The sequence below is a fragment of the Stomoxys calcitrans genome, chromosome 4 (assembly GCF_963082655.1).
Source record: "Stomoxys calcitrans chromosome 4, idStoCalc2.1, whole genome shotgun sequence".
NCBI lineage: Eukaryota > Metazoa > Arthropoda > Insecta > Diptera > Muscidae > Stomoxys > Stomoxys calcitrans.
Window position 1 is genome coordinate 107,465,999 of NC_081555.1, and position 20,242 is coordinate 107,486,240.

Here is a 20,242-nt window from a genome sequence, read left to right on the forward strand (position 1 = left end):
GTAAGCAGAATTTTCTCCAAATGAAGAACAAAAAACATAAAATCTCAATTAAATGTGCTTTATATTGAAGAAAAAGAAAAGATGGAAACAATTCTAGTATTAAAAGCAAACCAAGCACCAAACAGCCATGGAACACAATTATACAAACAAACAATTTTTTTTTTGTAAAAATATTTGGCAACAAATGAAAATCAAAAAAAAAAAATCGAAACTTATCTACATATATACAAAAAAAAAAAAAAATTATAAACCTTAAGAAGACGAAAAGATAAGCTGAATAATAACAATAATAATCAAGAAATTGAACCTTTTATAGGATAATTCAAAGAAAATATACTTATTGCATAATTTGATAAAAGAAAAGAAAAACCCCACAGCTAAAATACATATGAACAAAGTAAAAGAAAACTTCAAATTTCTATTTTGTCAACCTTCGAACCGAAGTCTACTTCTAGTATTCTCCACTTTATTATATTGCTATTCTAATCTAAACTACTCTCAATATTTATTGTATTGTATTTTTTTATATATATATGTTTTAATTTTTCTACACTCTAATGGATAGTTTTCAATATATATATTTTTAATATATACATAAATAATAATTTTTTGATACATGTCCTATTTTTTTTTATATGTAAATTGTTTTTATGTAAGCACTTGCTTGTTTGTGAATTGTTAACAGATACTGATAACCCTCTGGAATTGCAAAAAATGCATTTTTGACACAAACTCTATCTCTCACCAGTATTTTGAAATGTATCCATAACCAAACAACAACAAACAAAAAACACTCATAACAAAATCGAATTCCCATAGTTTTATTTAAATGATTGTCTGTCTATATTTATTAAACGTAAGAGGAAATCAAAAAATAAAATTTACGACCATATGATAATATTGTATTTATCATACCAATAACAAAAATAAACCAAAAAACCGAAAAATATGAAAAGGTGTTTCATTTACCATGAATGTGACAAATCCTTCGTAACAGTCGAATAAGGAAATTAGAGAAGTTGTACAGGCAGGCCAATACAAACATAACAAAATTTCAACATAAAAAATATTCACAAAGCCACATGGCTGTCACCCAATCAAAACACGAGGACCCAAATTGATCACGTTGTGATAGATGGAAGGCATTCATCCAGTTTGTTAGATGTACGATCGATCCGTGGAGCGAATATAGATTCGGTTCATTAGCTTGTTGCAACAAAGTTTTGCACCCGTTTGAACATGGCGAGGAAAGTACGATCTGACACTGCACGGAAGCTGGACATTGAAAAGCTGCAGACACAACAAATGGCAGCGGCATACTCCACTCGACTGACCCAACTGCTTGATGAAAGCACTCCTTGTTCCGATGATATAATGGCGCAGTGGCAAACTATTGCCCACTTCATGGAAAATGCCGCGAAATCCGTACTTGGGTACCGAAAGCCTCCTCCAAAAAACCCATGGTACGACCAAGAGTGTCGAGATGCTACTGATAACCTAGAATGCGGCATATAGAGCAACCCTGCAATCAGTAGCAACGCCCCAGATGAAGGAGAGGTATCGGGAGAAAAGGAGAGGAGAAGAGTCTATTCCGCAGAAAGAAAAAGGAAATGGAAAGATGTGAGTGCGAGCGAATTGAGATGTACAGGAGTCAGAATGAAGACCGGAAATTCTACCAAAGATCTAAACATCAAAGCGATGGCTTTGGTGCAGGCACATCCTCCTGCTGAGACAAAGAAGGAAATCTGGTAACTGACACAGATAACATGCTGAGGATAAGAAAAGAACATTTTACCCAACTGTTAGTGTCCGACGTTGGCGGCGAAGAGGATACCGCAGAACCAATCCCTGATGATGATATAGAATGTTTACCTCCCAGTCAGAATGAGGTCCAAGTAGCAGTGAACCGACTGAAGAACAACAAGGCAGCAGGAACCGATGGGTTATCCGCTGAACTATTTAAGACCGGAGGCGACACGCTGATAAAGCGTATGCATCAGCTTATCTGCGCAATCTGGCTAGAAGAACGCATACCCGATGATTGGAACCTCAGCATACTATGTCCCGTAGGAGACAAGACGAAATGTGCCAACTACAGAGAGAATAAGTCTCCTCCCTACGCATACAAGATACTCTCGAACGTACTGTGTGAAAGATTGAAACCTAAAGTCAATGAGATAATTGCGCTCTATCAATGCGGCTTTAGACCAGGTAAATCCACCCTAGACCAGATATTCACACTGCGCCAAATCCTGGAAAAGACCCGAGAAGAACAAATTAACAACTACCATCTCTTTGTTGACTACACAGCCGCCTTCGATACTCTTTTACGTTCAAAGGTATTTCAACCCATGTCTGCAGGATGACACTTGCTGATACGCGGTCTTCAGAAAGAATAGGAAAGAATCTCTCCGAACCATTTAATACCAAACGAGGTTTCAGACAAGGAGACAGCCTATCGTGTGATCTCTTTAATATCCTGCTGAAGAAGATTATACGAGAGGTTGGTCACCGGAAGTAGTAACTGCAGCCTTTGAAAGAATCGAACGAGAGTCAGTGAAAATGGGTCTGGCAGTAAATGGAGATAAGACGAAATGGATGGTTTCAACTCCCAAAAAGCCTTGCACAACCGAGCAGATAAAGAAAATGGAGAAAATTTGAGACAGTCAGTAACTTTATCTACCTCGGCACCGCCGTAACCGAAACGAATGACATCAGTTTTGAGATTAAGCGAAGATTAATACTGGCAAATAGATGCTACTTTGGACTAAGTAAGCATTTTAGAGACAAGGCCACCTCTCGACAGACGAAGATACACTATACAAGACATTGATACTACCCGTGCTGTTATATGGTTCTGAAGCATGGGTACTTGTGAAAGCAGATGAGGCAGTGCTTGGAGTATTTGAGAGAAAGATTCTTCGTAAAATAAATGGACCAGGTTGCGTCAACGGAGAATATAGGCGACGTATGAACCACGAGCTGATGAGCTGTATGACGACGATAGCATAGTTACACGCATCAAAATACAACGGCTGCGTTGGCTAGGTCATGCTGTCAGAATGGATGAAGAAGATCCAGCAAATAAGTCTTTTGAAGGCAAACACGGTGGTACACGCAAATCGGGAAGACCAAAAGCCCGATGGAAAGATCAAGTTGTGGGAGACACCTCGAAACTTGGTGTCAGAGATTTTAGAATGAGCGCAGAAGATCGAGGCGCTTGGAACGCTATTCTACGTTCGGCTAGTGGAAGAAATATTCTGTCATAGCCAATTAAAGTAAAGTAAGTAAGTAAATTTCCCTTCTGAACTACCCATAAATTTGGTTCAGAATTCTAAAAGCATACTGCCAGAAATTTTAGCGGAAACATCAAAATTCCCTCCGACATTTCATATCGACATCGTGTCAACTCTTCATATATTTTTCGTTAAGACTTGGGATCCGAATTCGGAAAAATTGTCAGAGTTTCGTATAGACTTTTGACCGAATTCTGAGCTTTGGTTCACTGGACTGGTACAAAGGGCTCAAAAAACTTCCCTGTTTGTATTGAAACATTTTTGTGTTAAAAGCTTTTGGGGGCACTATGTTTCATGAATCATGCTAACTTTAAGCTTTTAGAACCCAAATCAAATATTTCTTTGAATGTAAAAACTTTTTACACTCTCAAAAGCTTTTGGAAAGCACCACAGAGTAATTATTGCGCATGTCCTGAAAACACATATGTGGTGAAGAGTTCATAACAACAAACAGCTGTGATACTCCAAACCCAAATAAGATATACAATTTGCAAAAAGAAAAAAATTTAAGTAAAATTTAGACAATAACAAAAAAAAAACAAACAAAAATGTGGTTGAAATTTATTCTAGGATTAATTCTGGCATATCTGTACTTCTTTGTGTTTCAAGGCAAACAAGGTAACAACAAAAATTTAAAAAAAAAATTTTTTGGCAACTTACCATTTTTGAAGACATTTCATCCATAGTTCCATCTGTAAAAGAGAAAGAAAAAACTTGTTCAAAAGTCGCTACCAAAGGTATTTCCAAATGGTTAATTCCTCCCAATGTGGAGGTTTTGCAGCCACCCTCAATGTCTACACTGCATGTCTACGAAGAGGCTGCTGTATGCTCGGATAAAAGTGTCTGCAGTAACATTGGCAAAATTCTTATGCAAAATGGTGGCAATGCCATGGATGGTGCTCTGGGAACTCTACTCTGCAATGGTCTGGTTACCATGCAGAGTATGGGTATAGGAGGTGGTGTAATAATGACCTACTATGATAAACTCAAGAAACAAGCCTACAGCATATTGGGCAGAGAAAGGGCACCCCTGCAAGTCAACGAACAACTTCTCAAAGACTTGAAGACTTCCGATATGTTGGCAAAGTCTCCATTGGCCATTGCAATACCGGGAGAAATCGCTGCTTACTATGAAGCCCATGCCAGATTTGGCTCACTGCCTTGGCAATATATTTTACAGCCCACAGTGGATTTATGTGACGAAGGCTATGAACTGACCCGTCATCAACGTGATGCCTTGTTTCTCAACGAGCAGAGAATACGCCAAGATTCTTTGCTAAGCAAAATGTTTATTAATCCGTCCAATCAACAATTCCTGCGTGAGGGAAGTCATATTGTAATACCCAATCAGTTATGTGATACCTATAGAATGCTATTGAGCGAAGGTCCTGCCACATTTTACAATGGCTCCTTGGCTTCGCTGATTGTTGAGGATCTAAAGGAAATGGGTTCTGCCATTACCTTAAGTGATTTAAATGAATATCGTGTTGATATTCGAGATTCGTTAAAAGTTGATTTTGATGCGTTTTATCTGCATGTGCCCCCTCCACCAGGCAGTGGTCATGTGTTGGCTTTTATTATGCATATGCTGGAAAATTTTAGAGAGACATTTGTAAGGCTGCAAGATTTTCAAGCGCTGGATGTTCATAGAATCGTGGAAGCTTTCAAATTTGGATTTGTCAAACGTTGGGAATATGACACAGAAATTGACGAGGAGGTGAGTATGAAATTTGGAAATAATCACCTAAGTATGAGGGTAAATTCATTTTGTCAATCTGTTTGCAAATGCAAATTTTGCCCATGAACATTCCACTAAGGAACAGGGGAAAACTTCTCACATAGCAATGAGTGCAGTCCGATCCAAGTTTAAGCTCAATGATAAGGGGCCTCCTTTTTATAGCCGTGTCCGAACGGCGTGCCGCAGTGTGACACATCTTTGGAGAGAAGTTTTACATGGCATATTACCTCACAACTGTTGCCACCATTAGGAGGGGAAAACCAGTGCTGAAAATATTTTTTTCTGATGGTCTGTTTGCAACACATCGGAAAATCCATCGATGGCCCTACAAAACATTACTGATCATCGTTGAAATCTAAGACGATTTAAGTATGTCCGTGTTTCCATCGGTCTGCCTGTCTGCCCGTCAGTCCGTTTGGCCTTCCATCATCTGGGATTACTAACTAAATTTCCCACGAACATTCCATTTAGCATTTCTTTCTCATATCAATGAGTGCAGTGTGATTAAAGTTTTAGCTCAATGATAAAGGGCCTTCTTTTTAGTGCCGAGTCCGAACGGGGTACCGCATAGCGACACCACTTAACATGGCAAATGCAAATTTTACCCATGAACATTTCACTAAGCAGTCCGATTCAAGTTTATGCTCAATGATAAGGGGCCTCCTTTTTAATAGCCGAGTCCAAAAGGCGTGCCGCAGTGCGACACCTCTTTGGAGAGAAGTTTTACATGAAATAGTACCTCACCAATGTTGCCAGCATTAGGAGGGGAAAACCACCGCTGAAAAATTTTTCTGATGGTCTCGCCGGGATTCGAACCCAGGCGTTCAGCGTCATAGGCGGACGTGCTAACCTCTGTGCTACGGTGGCCTCCTTATTACTTGACATGGTAGTCTACCTTACAAATGTAGCCTGCATTAGTCAGGAGATAACCACAACTGAAAATCTTTCTGATGTTCACGCCGGGATCCAAGCGTTCGGCGTCATGGGCAGATATGCTAAACTCTGCGTCAAGGTGGGCTCCGATCAGAAATTTAGATATTAAAACGAAATTTTGCAAAGATCCTTATTTTTCCCATAAGCAGGCTAAGTTCTTGTACGGGCCAAATCTGACCATTTTGGGATAGAGCTGCTTTATATATAAAGGGTCATTTATTACTTGACAACTTTTTTTTTTTTTAATAAAACGCAAACTATTTGAGGCATTTCAAAAACTTTATTATTGGCTTGGTGACTTGGGGCTGCTGGAAGCTAATCAACGCACAGTGGGAGAAAATCGAAAAAAGTAGTTAAACAAGAAAAAGCGTGCTAAGTTCTTATATACCCTCCACCATGGATCGCATTTGTCGAGTTCTTTTCCCGGCATCTCTTCTTAGGCAAAACAGGATATAAGAAAAGATTTGCTCTGCTATTAGAGCGATATCAAGATATGGTCCGGTTTGGACCACAATTAAATTATATGTTGGAGACCTGTGTAAAATGTCAGCCAATTCCAATAAGAATTGCGCCCTTTGGGGGCTCAAGAAGTAAAATAGAGAGATCAATTTATATGGGAGCTGTATCGGGCTATAGACCGATTCAGACCATAATAAACACGTATGTTGATGGACATGAGAGGATCCGTCGTACAAAATTTCAGGCAAATCGGAAAGGAATTGCGCCCGAATAAATGTGACCTCTAGAGGCTCAAGAAGTCAAGATCCCAGATCGGTTTATAGGCAGCTATATCACGTTATGAACCGATTTAAACCTTATTTGACACAGTTGTTGAAAGTGAGAATAAAATACGTCGTGCAAAATTTCAGCCAAATCAGATAGGAATTGCGCCCTCTAGAAGCTCAAGAAGTCAAGTCCCCAGATCGGTTTATATGACAGCTATATCAAGTTATGAACCGATTTGAGCCATACTTGGCACAATTGTTGGATATCATAACGAAATACTTCGTGCAAAAATTCATTCACATCGGATAAGACTTGCCCACTCTAGAGGCTCAAGAAGTCAAGACCCAAGATCGGTTTATATGGCAGCTATATCAGGTAATGGACCGTTTTGAACCATACTTGGCACAGTTGTTGGATATCATAACAAAACACGTCATGCAAAATTTCATTCCAATCGGATAGGACTTGCGCACTCTAGAGGCTCAAGAAGTCAAGACCCAAGATCGGTTTATATGGCAGCTATATCAAGTAATGGACCGTTTTGAAGCATACTTGGCACAGTTGTTGAATATCATAACAAAACACGTCGTGCAAAATTCCATTCCAATCGGATAAGAATTGCGCACTCTAAAGGCTCAAGAAATCAAGACCCAAGATCGGTTTATATGGCAGCTTTATCAAAATATGGACCGATATGGCCCATTTACAATACCAACCGACCTACACTAATAAGAAGTATTTGTGCAAAATTTCAAGCGGCTAGCTTTACTCCTTCGGAAGTTAGCGTGCTTTCTATAGACAGACGGACGGACCGACGGAAGGACGGACGGACGGACAGACGGACGGACAGACGGACGGACATGGCTAGATCGACATAAAATGTCGCGACGATCAATAATATATATACTTTATGGGGTCTCAGACGAATATTTCGAGTAGTTACAAATAGAATGATGAAATTAGTATACCCCCCATCCTATGGTGGAGGGTATAAAAAGACGTGCGCGAACGCGTAGAGATATCTCTTGGTTATGGTTAGAGCTGAGGTATTAACAAAATCGTGTGCAAAAATTCAGGCCCTAGGTTTTTCGGTCGCCTTTTGGCAGGCCGCTTAATTTAGTCTCCTTGGTATTTCGAAAAATTGTTCCGGCTGCCAAATCTTCGATATGGTCTACAATATCTCCACTGGTTTCAGAGATATTCTACTTTATTTTTTTTTGTGCAATTTTGACCGAGATCTATTTTGTGTTTTGCAATTTGCGGAAGCATTTTTGGTTCGATTTTCACTTTTATACATGACTTGGATTCGTGAAAAAATTTACAACGACTTTGACTCGAAAAGTGTCTACATCTGATTATTCAGTTAAAAGTTGTACAGTTGGGAAATAAAAAAATTTGCAAAAAGTGAATTTTCTCTCATCATCTTCCATGTGTAGAGCATACATGCTATCACTTGTGATATACCGTTTTGCCGTTACACAGGGTTGCATGCGCATTGTACGTCCACTCCCTTAACTCAGACTGCGTCGTATCGAAAGGCTAACCAAGTTTATTGACAGCAGTCCTCCGGCTTTTACCGCCAAATCATCTGCCCTTTTATTCCCATTTACTCCGTTATGGCCCGGCACCCAAATGATGCAGATTTTGCCATCCTCAGAGACGATGTTAATATCCTTCTTACACTGCAAGACTATTCGTCACCTTACCGTCCTGGTTGTTATTGCCCTAATGGCAATTTTACTGTCGGTAAAGATGTTTACACTCGACGTTGGAACCAAACCATCTCACGCATTCCGTGATCGCCCGGATCTCTTCCTGCAGGACCGTAATATGGACAGGCAGTCTAAAACAGATCTTAGTCCCTGGGTTGTCAATGTGGACCCCCAGCCCACTCTGTCCTCTAGCTTTGATCCATCCGTGTAGCATGATCTTAAAGATGGCAATACTAGGGTCCCGTCAATCCAAGACTGTGCCGATGGCAGCAGTGCCTCGCACTCGACTTCAAGGTTCATCTCAGGTATCCGATCGAAAATCTCTTCCATTCCTTCCAGGTATCCGATAGGAAACCTCTTCCCTTCCTTCCAGGTTTCCTATCGTCGCCTCGATTATACCGCGATGGTATGACTGCTCCCATCCTCAATCTATTTTCCCATCGCCTTAAGTCTCATAGCTGCAGTGGCTGCCTCACACTTAATCTGTATGTCAATGGGTCGGATATCTAGAATAGTCTCCAGTGCTCTAGTGGCCGTGGTCCTCATGGCTCCGTCTATACCAAGACAACATGTTCTCTGAATCTGTTGTATGGTCCTTATGTTGCACTTTTTCTCCATAGAAGTCCACCAAACTACTGAGGCGAAAGTGAGTATTGGTCTAGTCACGCTCCTGTAGAGCCAGTGGACTATCCTCAGATTCAGGCCCCATTTCAAGCCTACGGCCCGTATACATAGTGCCCAACATCTGTGAGTCTTCTCAATACGCTTCTGAATGTGACACTTCCAATTCAGTTTCCTGTGCATTATCACAGCTAAGTATTTGACCTTGTCATATATCGAAATCGTTTTATTGAGGAAACGTGGTGCGTTAAATTGGCCCACCTTCGTCTTCCTCGTGAACAGGCATACTTCAGTCTTCTCTGGGTTAAGATTGAGACCTCTGGGTCCAGCCCAGCCATATGCCATATGCAAGACCCTTTCATCCCTTCTGCATAGCCGGTTCGGATCATTACCCCTTAGAAGTATTATACATCGTCTGCGAAGCAGACGGGCTCAAATCCCTCCTCAGTCAGCATCCGTAATAGGTCATTTATGGAGGTCACCCATAGCAGTGGTGATATAAATGACCTATTACGATTGCTGACTGAGGAGGGATTTGAGCCCGTCTGCTATGCAGACGATGTTATAAAACTTTAAAGGGGTAAGAATCCGAACCAGCAATACAGAAGGGCCGAAAGGGTCTTGGATATGGCATATGACTGGGCTAGACCCAGTGGTCTCAATATTAACCCATAGAAGACTGAAATATGCCTGATCGCGAGGAAGACGAAGATGGGCCAATTTAACGAACCACATTTTCTCAAAAAGACGATTTCGATATCTGACAAGACTTAGTTGTGATCTAGGACTGAAAACTGAACAACTAAGTATGGTTCAAATCGGTCCATAACCTTATATAGCTGCCTTATAAACCGATATTGAATCTTGACTTCTTGAGCCATTGGAGGGCGCAATTTCTATCCGATTTGACTGAAATTTGACATGACGTGTTTCGTTATGATTCCCAACAACTGTGCTAAGTATGGTTCAAATTAGTCCATAACCTGATATAGCTGTCATCTAAACCGATCTGGTATCTTGACTTCTTGAGCCTCTAGAAGGCGTAATTATTATCCGATTTGGCTGAAAATTTGTATTACGGCTTCTTTCATGACCATCATCCATATGTGTCAAATGAATCGATCTATAGCCTGATACAGCTCCCATATAAACCGATCTCCCTAATTTGCTTCTTGAGCCCCTAAAGGACGCAAATTCTTATTCGACTTCTTCTACTATGGTCTCCAGCATTGAATTATGGGTCCGAATCGGACCATAGCTTGATATAGCTCCAATAGCATAGCAATTCTTATTATTTATCCTATGTTTGCCCTAGAAGAGATACCGGAAAAAGAACTCGACAAATGGGATCCTTGGTGGAGGGTAGATAAGATTCGGCCTGGACGAACTTAGTACGCTTTTGCTTGTTTTTGGTAACAATATACACATATTGGGTTGCCCAAAAAGTAATTGCGGATTTTTTAAAAGAAAGTAAATGCATTTTTAATAAAACTTAGAATGAACTTTAATCAAATATACTTTTTTTACACTTTTTTTCTAAAACAAACTAAAAGTAACAGCTGATAACTGACAGAAGAAAGAATGCAATTACAAGCTGTGAAAAAATTTGTCAACGCCGACTATATTACTTTTTGGGCAACCAATTACTTTTTGGGCAACCCAATATGTTATCCAATACTCTTACATACATTTTTTACAGACTTTGTTGCAACTTTTATCACCCGAGTATGCCAAAAATATATCGCATTTGATAGACGATCAAAAATCCTACGATGAGCTTGCATATTATGGAGCTAAAGAGAATATGCTTAGCACACCAGACTATGGTACGGCACAAATTTCGGTGTTGGGCCCTAATGGAGATGCTGTATCAGCCACAAGTTCCATAAACTACTAGTAAGATTTCTCGTTACAAAAATATACAAATAATATTTAAAAATTTTCCTTGCCTCAGCTTCGGTAGTGGTCGCATGGGCTCTCGCACTGGCATACTCTTCAACAATGCCATGTCTGACTTCACCATTGAGGGCATACAGAATTATTTCAATTTGCCAAATTTTCACAACCGCAACTATGTGGAGGCACATCGTCAACCTATGTCGTCGATGGTGCCGCTGATAGTGACCCATAAACAAAGCGGAGAAACACGTTTGGTTACTGGGGCTGCAGGTGGAACACGCATTATATCCACTCTGGTGCAGATATTGATACGCACTCTGTGGATGAATAAAAATATTAAACAAGCCATTGACTATGCCCGTTTTCATCATCAATTGTTGCCCAATGTGTTGGAATATGAATTTGGTGTGTTGCAGGAAGTGGTGGAAGATTTGGAGTCTCGTGGTCATGCCACAGAGAGAGTACGTCATAAAAACACTGCCGTTTGTGGTGTGGAAATGGTGATGGGAGCCATCTTGGCTAATGTCGACTATCGCAAGGAGGGTGGTGTGGATGGTTTTTAGGAGGTAAGTACAGAGAAACATGTTTTTGATATAGAGACATAGGTTTGAGTTTTCATGTTAAGGGAGAAAGTGTTCTCCAGTATGATATCAGCGAAAGGAAAAAGGAAAATGCTTTAAAATTTCTTTTTTCGTTTTGCTTTAAAAATCTCCAAAGTCTTCACAAGACCCATTTGGATACAATTACTTTCAAATAAAAACACTTAATTCTAGCAGCACTAAAATTAATTACAATAAGTGCCATGGCCTCTTATTGACTGTATTGTAAGCTGATATCAATTAAATCGAGTAATTACTGGTCACTTTTACTATAAAAACAAATTTTAGCTTTAGTTGCCTAAAAGCCATCATCTGAAAGTGTCATCTGTTACGGACTAAAATGCCTAATCAATCGAATACTCCCCATGATGCCCCCAGGCCGGGCTATGTATTGCGTTTGATTATCTTCTATATGGAATTGCTAAAAGAATTCCTAAGTAGCACTGCTCTAAATGGTTTAAAATATTTGGCTTTTAAATATTTAATTTTTTGGGAAAAGTGGGTGCATAACCATTTTTTTTTCAGATTTCTTTCTGCTTCAAAGTTTTACTAATTTTTTTTTCCATTTCAGATTATTTTTCCTTGTTTGCTTTGTTGCGGCAGCATACAATTCCATCAGCTTTGCCATCAACATTATCGAAAAGTGGCAAACTTCACCGGTCATAATCATCATGAACCCCCAAGCCACTTTTGTGACCAACGAACCATTTCCATCGGTTACCATTTGTAATATGAATCAGGCGAGTAGGAAAAAAGTTGGAGGCTTTCCTAGGTAAGGCCATGGGCAGTTTTAGCCACATATATCTACTCTGTTTTCTATAAACAAGATATTCAATGTAAAAATCTTAATTATTTTTAGAAATTCATCAGATTATGCCATGAGCTCCAAAGTTTGTTTTCAAGATCTAAACTACACCTCATATGCTACCTCAAAGTTTCATAAAAGCAATGATACCTTTGGCAGTTTCATAACCAGGGTAAGAAAATTATGCAAAAACATAAAAATAAAAATAAAAAACTATTAGGTTAGGCCGAGCCGAACTTTGGATGCCCTTTTCCTCAAATATATATAAATATTATCCAAACTCGGCCCGGAAGACGAATCTTCTAATACACCGAACGAAAAATTGATACCAATGGTTAAAGTAATACCACACAGATAAAATTAATTTTGTATAACAACAACTTTGGTCGAAAAAACAATGACGAAATTTGTTAATTTTCCGGCAACAATTATTTTGAATTTCAGAGACCGCAAATACAAATTTGGTGTTGAAAGGGCACTCTTTGCAAGTCAACATATAACAACAACAATGTATCCATAAGGAAGGCTAGTAAGGAAAGGCAAAAGTCGGGCGGTGCCGACTGTATAATACCCTACATCTACCCTATAAGTACAATGTGGGAGCTATATCCAAGTCTGAACCAATTTTGATGGACCTCGCCGAGCAAATATGTTCAAACTGTAATAACTACGATTGACAAATGACAACATTATTGCAAATTACCGATAATCTGACGAATATATATATGGGAGCTATATCTAAATCTGAACCGATTTCGAGCAAACTTCTCAAATAATGTGATAGTCGTCGAGGAAAGCGTTTTGCAAAATTTTGGGAAGATTGGTCTTGGGTGACAAACTATTGATATACATATATGACAGCTATATCTAAAACTGAACCGAAAAATGGTCAATAAATACGCTTGCAGTCGCTCTAGGAGTGAAAATCGAGCCATATATATATGAGTGTTATATCTAAATCAGAAGCGATTTTCATGAAATTCACCGGTAATGTCGAGAATCAAAAGAAAATTCTTCCAGCCAAATTTCGAGAGAATCGGTTAACTAATGACTATTTTTATTGCATTATTACTGAAAATCGGACGAACATATATATGGGAGCTATATCCAAATCTGAAACGATTTTTTCCAATTTCAATAGGATTCGTCTCTAAGCCGAAAAACATGCCTGTTTCAAATTTTAAGACGATCGGATGAAAAATGCGACCTGTACTTTGTACACAAATTAACATGGACAGACGGAAAAAGCCAAATCGAATCAGAAAGTGATTCTGAGTCGATTGGTATACTTATCAATGGTTCTATCTCTCTTCCTTCTGGGTGTTACAAACAAATACACTGCACCACAGTAGTGGTGTAGGGTATAAAAATCATTTAACAAGCCACTACATGTGCTTTTTCTGTACAGCTTCGGTGTGGTGATGGTTTTATTTTCCTTGTACGCTAAATTGCAGTACTAAAGAATTTGTTGAAAAACCACAATATTCTGTACAAGCCTACTATAAGAAATAAGGTTAGGTTACAAGAAATAAGGTTAGGTTAGGTTGGTATCCAACAAATTTTCCAATTTTTCTGGGTATAAAAAAACAAAATTAAATATAGTTCTTATTGCAATGAAAACAAATTTCAATATCTACTTTCAGAACGCCCAACCCTGTTCCGAGATGATAGCCATGTGTCAATGGGATCAAACTCTAACAACATGCACCGATTTATTTCGAGAAGTCCTTCTGGACGAGGGTCTTTGCTGTTCTTTTAATATCGCACATCCATTCTTAATTTACAAAGGAGAGTAAGTAAAGAATTTTTTTTTAGATACACGCTCTTTTTTGTTAAGATATAATTAGAACAAAATATAAAGTTCAACCGTGCCGAACTTTGGATACCCACCACAATTGAGCTATTAACCATCCTATTTCATTATAACTCCACTACCATATATATAGTTGCCTATCGAAGTCAATAGGCAAGAGCGCCTTTGCAGTCCGAAAACCATCCACCGAGTCCCATATCATCACCGGCGCCGCTCGGGCCATCTCCTCTACTGTGTTCAGTAGCTCGACAAATGGCACGTGTGCAAGACCCGTGGCTGGTCCGCCCGGCGCAGATAAACCCCTCCTGGCGCACTCGTCCACCCTCTCGTTTTCTGGAATCCCCTAATATCCAGGAACTAATGTCAGCGTCACATAGTGGACCCGGAGGCTATCCTGGGTTTCCAAACAATCCACCACGCATCGCGAACTGGCCATCCTCGACCCCAAGGTCTTCAGTAAATCCCTTTCCAGAATTTCTCTTGCGGCTACTGTAATGACCTACCTGAAAAACCGTACACTCGTCTGGCAGCCTCAAATACATACCTGGCGCACTCGCCCACCCTCTCATTTTGTAGAATCCCATCATGTCCACGAACCCATGTCAGCTTCAGGAGCCTATTCAGGAATTCCAAACAATCCGCAACGCATCTCCACCTCACCATCCTTGACCCCAAGGTCTTGAGCGCCGCCATACTGTCCACATAAATCCTGAGTTTTGAGGGCGGTTAAACCCTTACCAGTATTTCTCTTGCGGCTACTGTAATGGCACAGATATCTGCCTAAAAGATCGTACACTCGATCGGCGATCTCAGAGACATACCTGGCGCACTTGCCCACCCTCTCATTTTTTAGAATCCCATCATGTCCAGGAACCCATATCAGTGTCACATCATGGACCCGGAGCCTATTCAGGGATTTCAAGCAATCCGCCATGTATCTCGACCTCACCATGCTCTACCCCAAAGTATTCAGCACCGCCATACTATCCACATAAATACTGAGTTTGGAGGGCGGTAAAACCCTTACTAGAATTTCTCTTGCGGCTACTGTAATGGCATGGTTCCCCATGTCCAGGAACCCATGTTATCTTTACATCGTGGACCCGGAGCCTATCCATGGATTCCTAACAATCTGCCACGCATCTCGAATCAACCATACTCGACCCCAAGGTCTTCAGCACCGCCATACTATCCACATAAATTCTGAGCTTTGGGGGCGGTAAAACCCTTACCAGAATTTCTCTTACGGCTACTGTAATGGCACAGACCTCTGCCTGAAAGACCGGACACTCATCTGGCAGTCCCAGAGACAAACCTATATTGAGTTCGTCAGTGTAGATTCCCAATCCAGTCCCTGACTCCATATTGGAGCCATTGGTGTAGATGGAGGACTCATCCTCCTCAAGTACAGCATTTGCTCTCTATACATTCCTCCCAGAAAAACGAACTGCGAATGACTTTACCCCAGTCAACACTGGTACCAGGTAGTCTGAGATCCTTCTCTGAGATCCACCCACCGCATCCATATGACCCAGAATGCATCCTGTGACCCCGATGCAGGCCAGTCTCTGGACCTTCTCGAACTCCCTCGTTCGTGTTCTCTTCCTCTTTAGCATAACGAGCTCCTTCAGCCTAAGCGCGACCTTAGCGGCGCAGTTCCGAATATAGGCTCCAATGGGCTGCATATCCAGTATCGCTTCCAGGTCTACCTGCGGTGCGGATCTCAGTGCGCCTGTGACCCCGATGCAGGCCAGTCTCTGGACCTTCTCGAACTCCCTCGTTCGTGTCCTCTTCCTCTTTAGCATGACGAGCTACTTCAGCCTAAGCGCGACCTTAGCGGCGCAGTTCCGAATAAAGGACCCAATGGGTTAAATATCCAGCATCGCTTCCAGGTCTGCCTGCGGTGCGGATCTCAGTGCGGCTGTGATCCCGATGCCGGCTAGTCTCTGGACCTTCTCGAACTCCCTCGTTCGTGTCCTCTTCCTCTTTAGCATGACGAGCTCCTTCAGCCTAAGCGCGACCTTAGCGGTGCAGTTCCGAATATAGGCCCCAATGGGCTGCATATCAAGCATCGCTTCCAGGTCTGCCTGCGGTACGGATCTCAGTGCGCCTGTGACTCCGATGCAGGCCAGTCTCTGGACCTTTTCGAACTCCCTCGTTCGTGTCCTCTTCTTCTTTAGCATGACGAGCTCCTTCAGCCTAAGCGCGAACTTAGCGGAGCAGTTCCGAATATAGGACCCAATGGGTTACATATCCAGCATCGCTTCCAGGTCTGCCTGCGGTGCGGATCTCAGTGCCGCTGTGACCCCGATGCAGGCCAGTCTCTGGACCTTCTCGAACTCCCTCGTTCGTGTCCTCTTCTCCACGGTCCTCCACCATACCAGTGCTCCATAGGTTAGTGCTGGTCTCATGATGACCTTATACGTGCATCCAATAAATCCTCTTGGGGGTTACACCCCACTTTCTATAAAACATCCTCCTGCAGGAGTAAAAAGCGCACAAGGCCTAACGCCTTCTTTCCTCGGTACTCCTCTTCCAGAACCTATTCGAATCGAGGACTATGCCAAGGTACTTCGCCTCCTTTGACAGTCCTCGGGTGATACCATCCAAGATCGGGAGTTTTAACTCCGGTATATTGTATCTACACGTGAAGAGCATCAGCTCTGCCTTCCTTGGCTTGGTCCTCAACCCATTTCTGGTAACCCATCGCTTTCATCTACCTTCCTTCCATGATCTTGCTGATCGTCGACAAAAAACTGCCTCGGACCAGCAGCGCGACGCTGTCCGCATAAGCGACTTTCTTCGAGCCATCCCCACCGAGATCCAACAGAATTACATTAATCACGAGATTCCATAGAATCCGCGAGAACACCCCTCATTTGGGGCTTTCCTCTGGTCACCCGCCTTCTGACCACACTATCTCCCAGGGTTTCATTAATAATCCTGCCATAGAACATATTATTGGTCCACTGGGAGATTATTGGGTGAATCCCCATGCGATCCAATGCGGCGACCATCGATCCTATCTCCACACTATAGAAGGCCCCTTCAATATTCAAGAAGGCCGCCAAAGTGTACTCCTTCTATCGGAGAGACGTCTCGACATCAACTTAACTTTCAAGGAATTTCTGAAGACTATTTAGCAAAATATTCGCGAAATTGGGTCACAAATGAAGATTTGGCAGACGGAACAAGTTTTCGAAATACCGAGGTGACCAACCTTAGGGGCTTTCCGAGAGGCGCCCGGACCACTTAAATTTCCAAGAAAAATCTTTACCCGTTCTCAAACGGCAGATTTTTTACTAGGTTTTCTAAACCAAAATGTGTGGTGTTTTGTTAAGACTTTTCACCTCGAAATACCGAGGTAACCAACCTTAGGGGCTTTCCGAGAGGCGCCCGGACCACTTAAATTTCAAAAAAATCTTTACCCGTTCTCAAACGGCAGATTTTGTACTAGTTTTTCTAAACCAAAGTGCGTGGTGTTTTGTTAAGACTTCTAACCTCGAAATACCGAGGTGACCAACCTTAGGGGCTTTCCGAGAGGTGCCTGGACCACTTAAATGTCAAAGACATATCTTTACCCGTTCTCAAACGGCAGATTTTTTACTAGGTTTTCTAACCCAAAGTGCGTGGTGTTTTGTTAAGACTTCTAACATGACCTGATAAACTTCTATCTAAACTGGTTTCCCAATTTGACTCCCGGAGTCTTTAGGCTGAAATTACGATCTTGTGTGTCAGAAATTATGCACTTGCTATTTTCTATATGGTTTCAATTTTGTTACAATTTAAAATGTCTTTTGACTAAGCTTTTATCTCTTCCAGCTATTCAATGAGCCGAGATTTTACAACTATCGACAGCCAATGGATCCCCATTGATTGGCATCCAGAGAACGGCTATCCCAAAGATCTGCCCAAGCGTTTTTACCCTCGCAAAGCTGTGGGTTCAGGTATCAGCAATGGCTTAACTCTGGTTTTAAATGGAGACATTGATGATTATTATTGTTCATCAACCAATGGACCGGGCTTTAAGGTAAAACAAAAGCTTGTAATTCCTTAAAATTGTGCTATAACTGTGCTTCTAATGCAGGTCCAGTTACACAACCCCATTGATTCGCCCCAGATCAAAGAAACCGGTTTATCGGTGAGTCTTGGCTATCAGACCAGTTTTCGCATCAACGCCATTAAGGATGAAGCCCAGCCCACTTTACGCTCCATATCGCCCAAAGATCGTCAGTGCTATTTTAGTAATGAACGTCCTTTAAGTTATTTCCAGTATTACACCAGACGTAATTGTGAAAGTGAATGTGATGCGAACTTCTTGCTGAGAACTTGCAATTGTATACCCTATCATCTGCCGAAGGTAATTGCCAATGCCACCATCTGTTACATTGAACATTTCGATTGTCAGGTGGAAGCCGAAAAGGATTATACAGATCCGGAAAACTCAAAATGCAAACAGGAGTGTTTATCGGGCTGTCATGATTTAAGCTATTCACCAAAAATATTCTCAACACCCTTGGCCAGTGAGAATTTTGATGTGGACAATTCGTTTATGAGAAATCTCACCAAGGAATATATAACGGAAAATTTAGCTTATTTGAATATCTATTTTCCGCAAAACTTCTATCGCAGCAATGTTAAGACGCCCTACACGGGTTTAACAGAGTATTTATGTAAGTTTGTATAGAGATGAGGGTTTGGGGGTTTGGTGATTTGTCGTCCTTTTTATTTTCAGCACAAACTGGTGGCATTATGAGCTTGATGATTGGCTTCAGTGTCATTTCAGTGGTGGAATTTTGTTACTTCTTCATAATGAAACCCTTGGCTCAACTCTGGGAGAGATGTTTCCATAGAAATATCATTAATATACAACAATTGGCTGCTAAAAATAATGCTGGAGATTAATATGGAACAGATTTGGAGCTGAACGATATGATGAAATAAATATTAGATTTTTTTGTAGTCTACGCACAATTCTCACCACTGCTATTATTTTGCACATGCATGTTCATGTGAAAAAGAAAACATTTTCACTGTAATGGAGAACTTATTCAGCAACAGTTAACTATTCTTTAACACCAAAAAACTGATGTTAGTTTTTTAAGCAATAAAGCATATAAAACCATAAAACCCGTATTCAAAAATAATTATTGGGTTGCCCAAAAAGTAATTGCGGATTTTTTAAAAGAAAGTAAATGCATTTTTAATAAAACTTAGAATGAACTTTAATCAAATATACTTTTTTTACACTTTTTTTATAAAGCAAGCTAAAAGTAACAGCTGATAACTGACAGAAGAAAGAATGCAATTACAGAGTCACAAGCTGTGAAAATTTTGTCAACGCCAACTATATGAAAAATCCGCAATTACTTTTTGGGCAACCCCATAATACAGCTCTATAAACCGAAAATAGGTAAAATTGGCTTTTTCGTATTCACAACTACATAATAGCCTAGTTTTTCTTTATTAAACCAATTTGAAATTTGTAAAATGTATTATTGGTTTAACCCTTGTTTAACACCATAATAAAATAATATTTCTCCATTCTATATGCGTATATACCCTTCAAAGCATGGGGGTATACTAACTTCGTCGTTCCATTTGTAATACAAGGAAATATTCATTTGAGACCAAAAAAATTAGCAAATTTTGCCCATGAACATTCCGTTAAGGAACAGGGGCCAACTACTCACCTACCAATGAGTGCTTTCCGATTCAAGTTTAGGCTCAGTGATAGAGGGCCTCCTTTTTATAGCCCAGTTCGAACGGCGTGCCGCAGTACGACACCTCTTTGGAGAGAAGTTTTAACATGGCTGCCATATGATTTTTATACCCTATACCACAACTGTGGTACAGGGTATTACAACTTAGTGAATTTGTTTGTAACACCCAAAAGGATGAAAAATAGACCCATTGATAAGTATACCGATCGACTCAGAATCACTTTCTGATTCGATTTAGCTATGTCCGTCTCTCTGTCCTTCCGTCTGTCTGTCCATGTTAATTTGTGTACAAAGTACAGGTCGCAGTTTTCATCCGATCGTCTTAAAATTTGGTACAGTCAAATTTTTCGGCCTAGAGACAAAACCTATTGAAATTG

At 40.7% G+C, this 20,242-nt stretch overlaps 2 protein-coding genes across 2 annotated transcripts; both read left to right on the forward strand.

The window, feature by feature from the left end:
- Positions 1-3,778: 3,778 nt before the first annotated feature.
- On the forward strand, positions 3,779-12,290 carry LOC106086076 (glutathione hydrolase 1 proenzyme). The gene is made up of 5 exons (XM_013250606.2): positions 3,779-3,914; positions 3,983-5,013; positions 10,726-10,922; positions 10,981-11,491; positions 12,096-12,290. The coding sequence occupies exons 1-4, from the start codon at positions 3,845-3,847 to the stop codon at positions 11,486-11,488; spliced, it is 1,806 nt and encodes a 601-aa protein (XP_013106060.2). The 5' UTR covers positions 3,779-3,844; the 3' UTR covers positions 11,489-11,491; positions 12,096-12,290.
- LOC106086077 (pickpocket protein 28) lies at positions 11,865-19,177 on the forward strand. The gene is made up of 7 exons (XM_013250607.2): positions 11,865-12,022; positions 12,096-12,296; positions 12,384-12,501; positions 13,973-14,121; positions 17,965-18,172; positions 18,230-18,815; positions 18,878-19,177. Exons 1-7 carry the CDS (start codon positions 11,865-11,867, stop codon positions 19,045-19,047), a joined length of 1,590 nt encoding a protein of 529 aa, XP_013106061.2. The 3' UTR covers positions 19,048-19,177.
- The last annotated feature ends 1,065 nt before the right edge of the window (positions 19,178-20,242 follow it).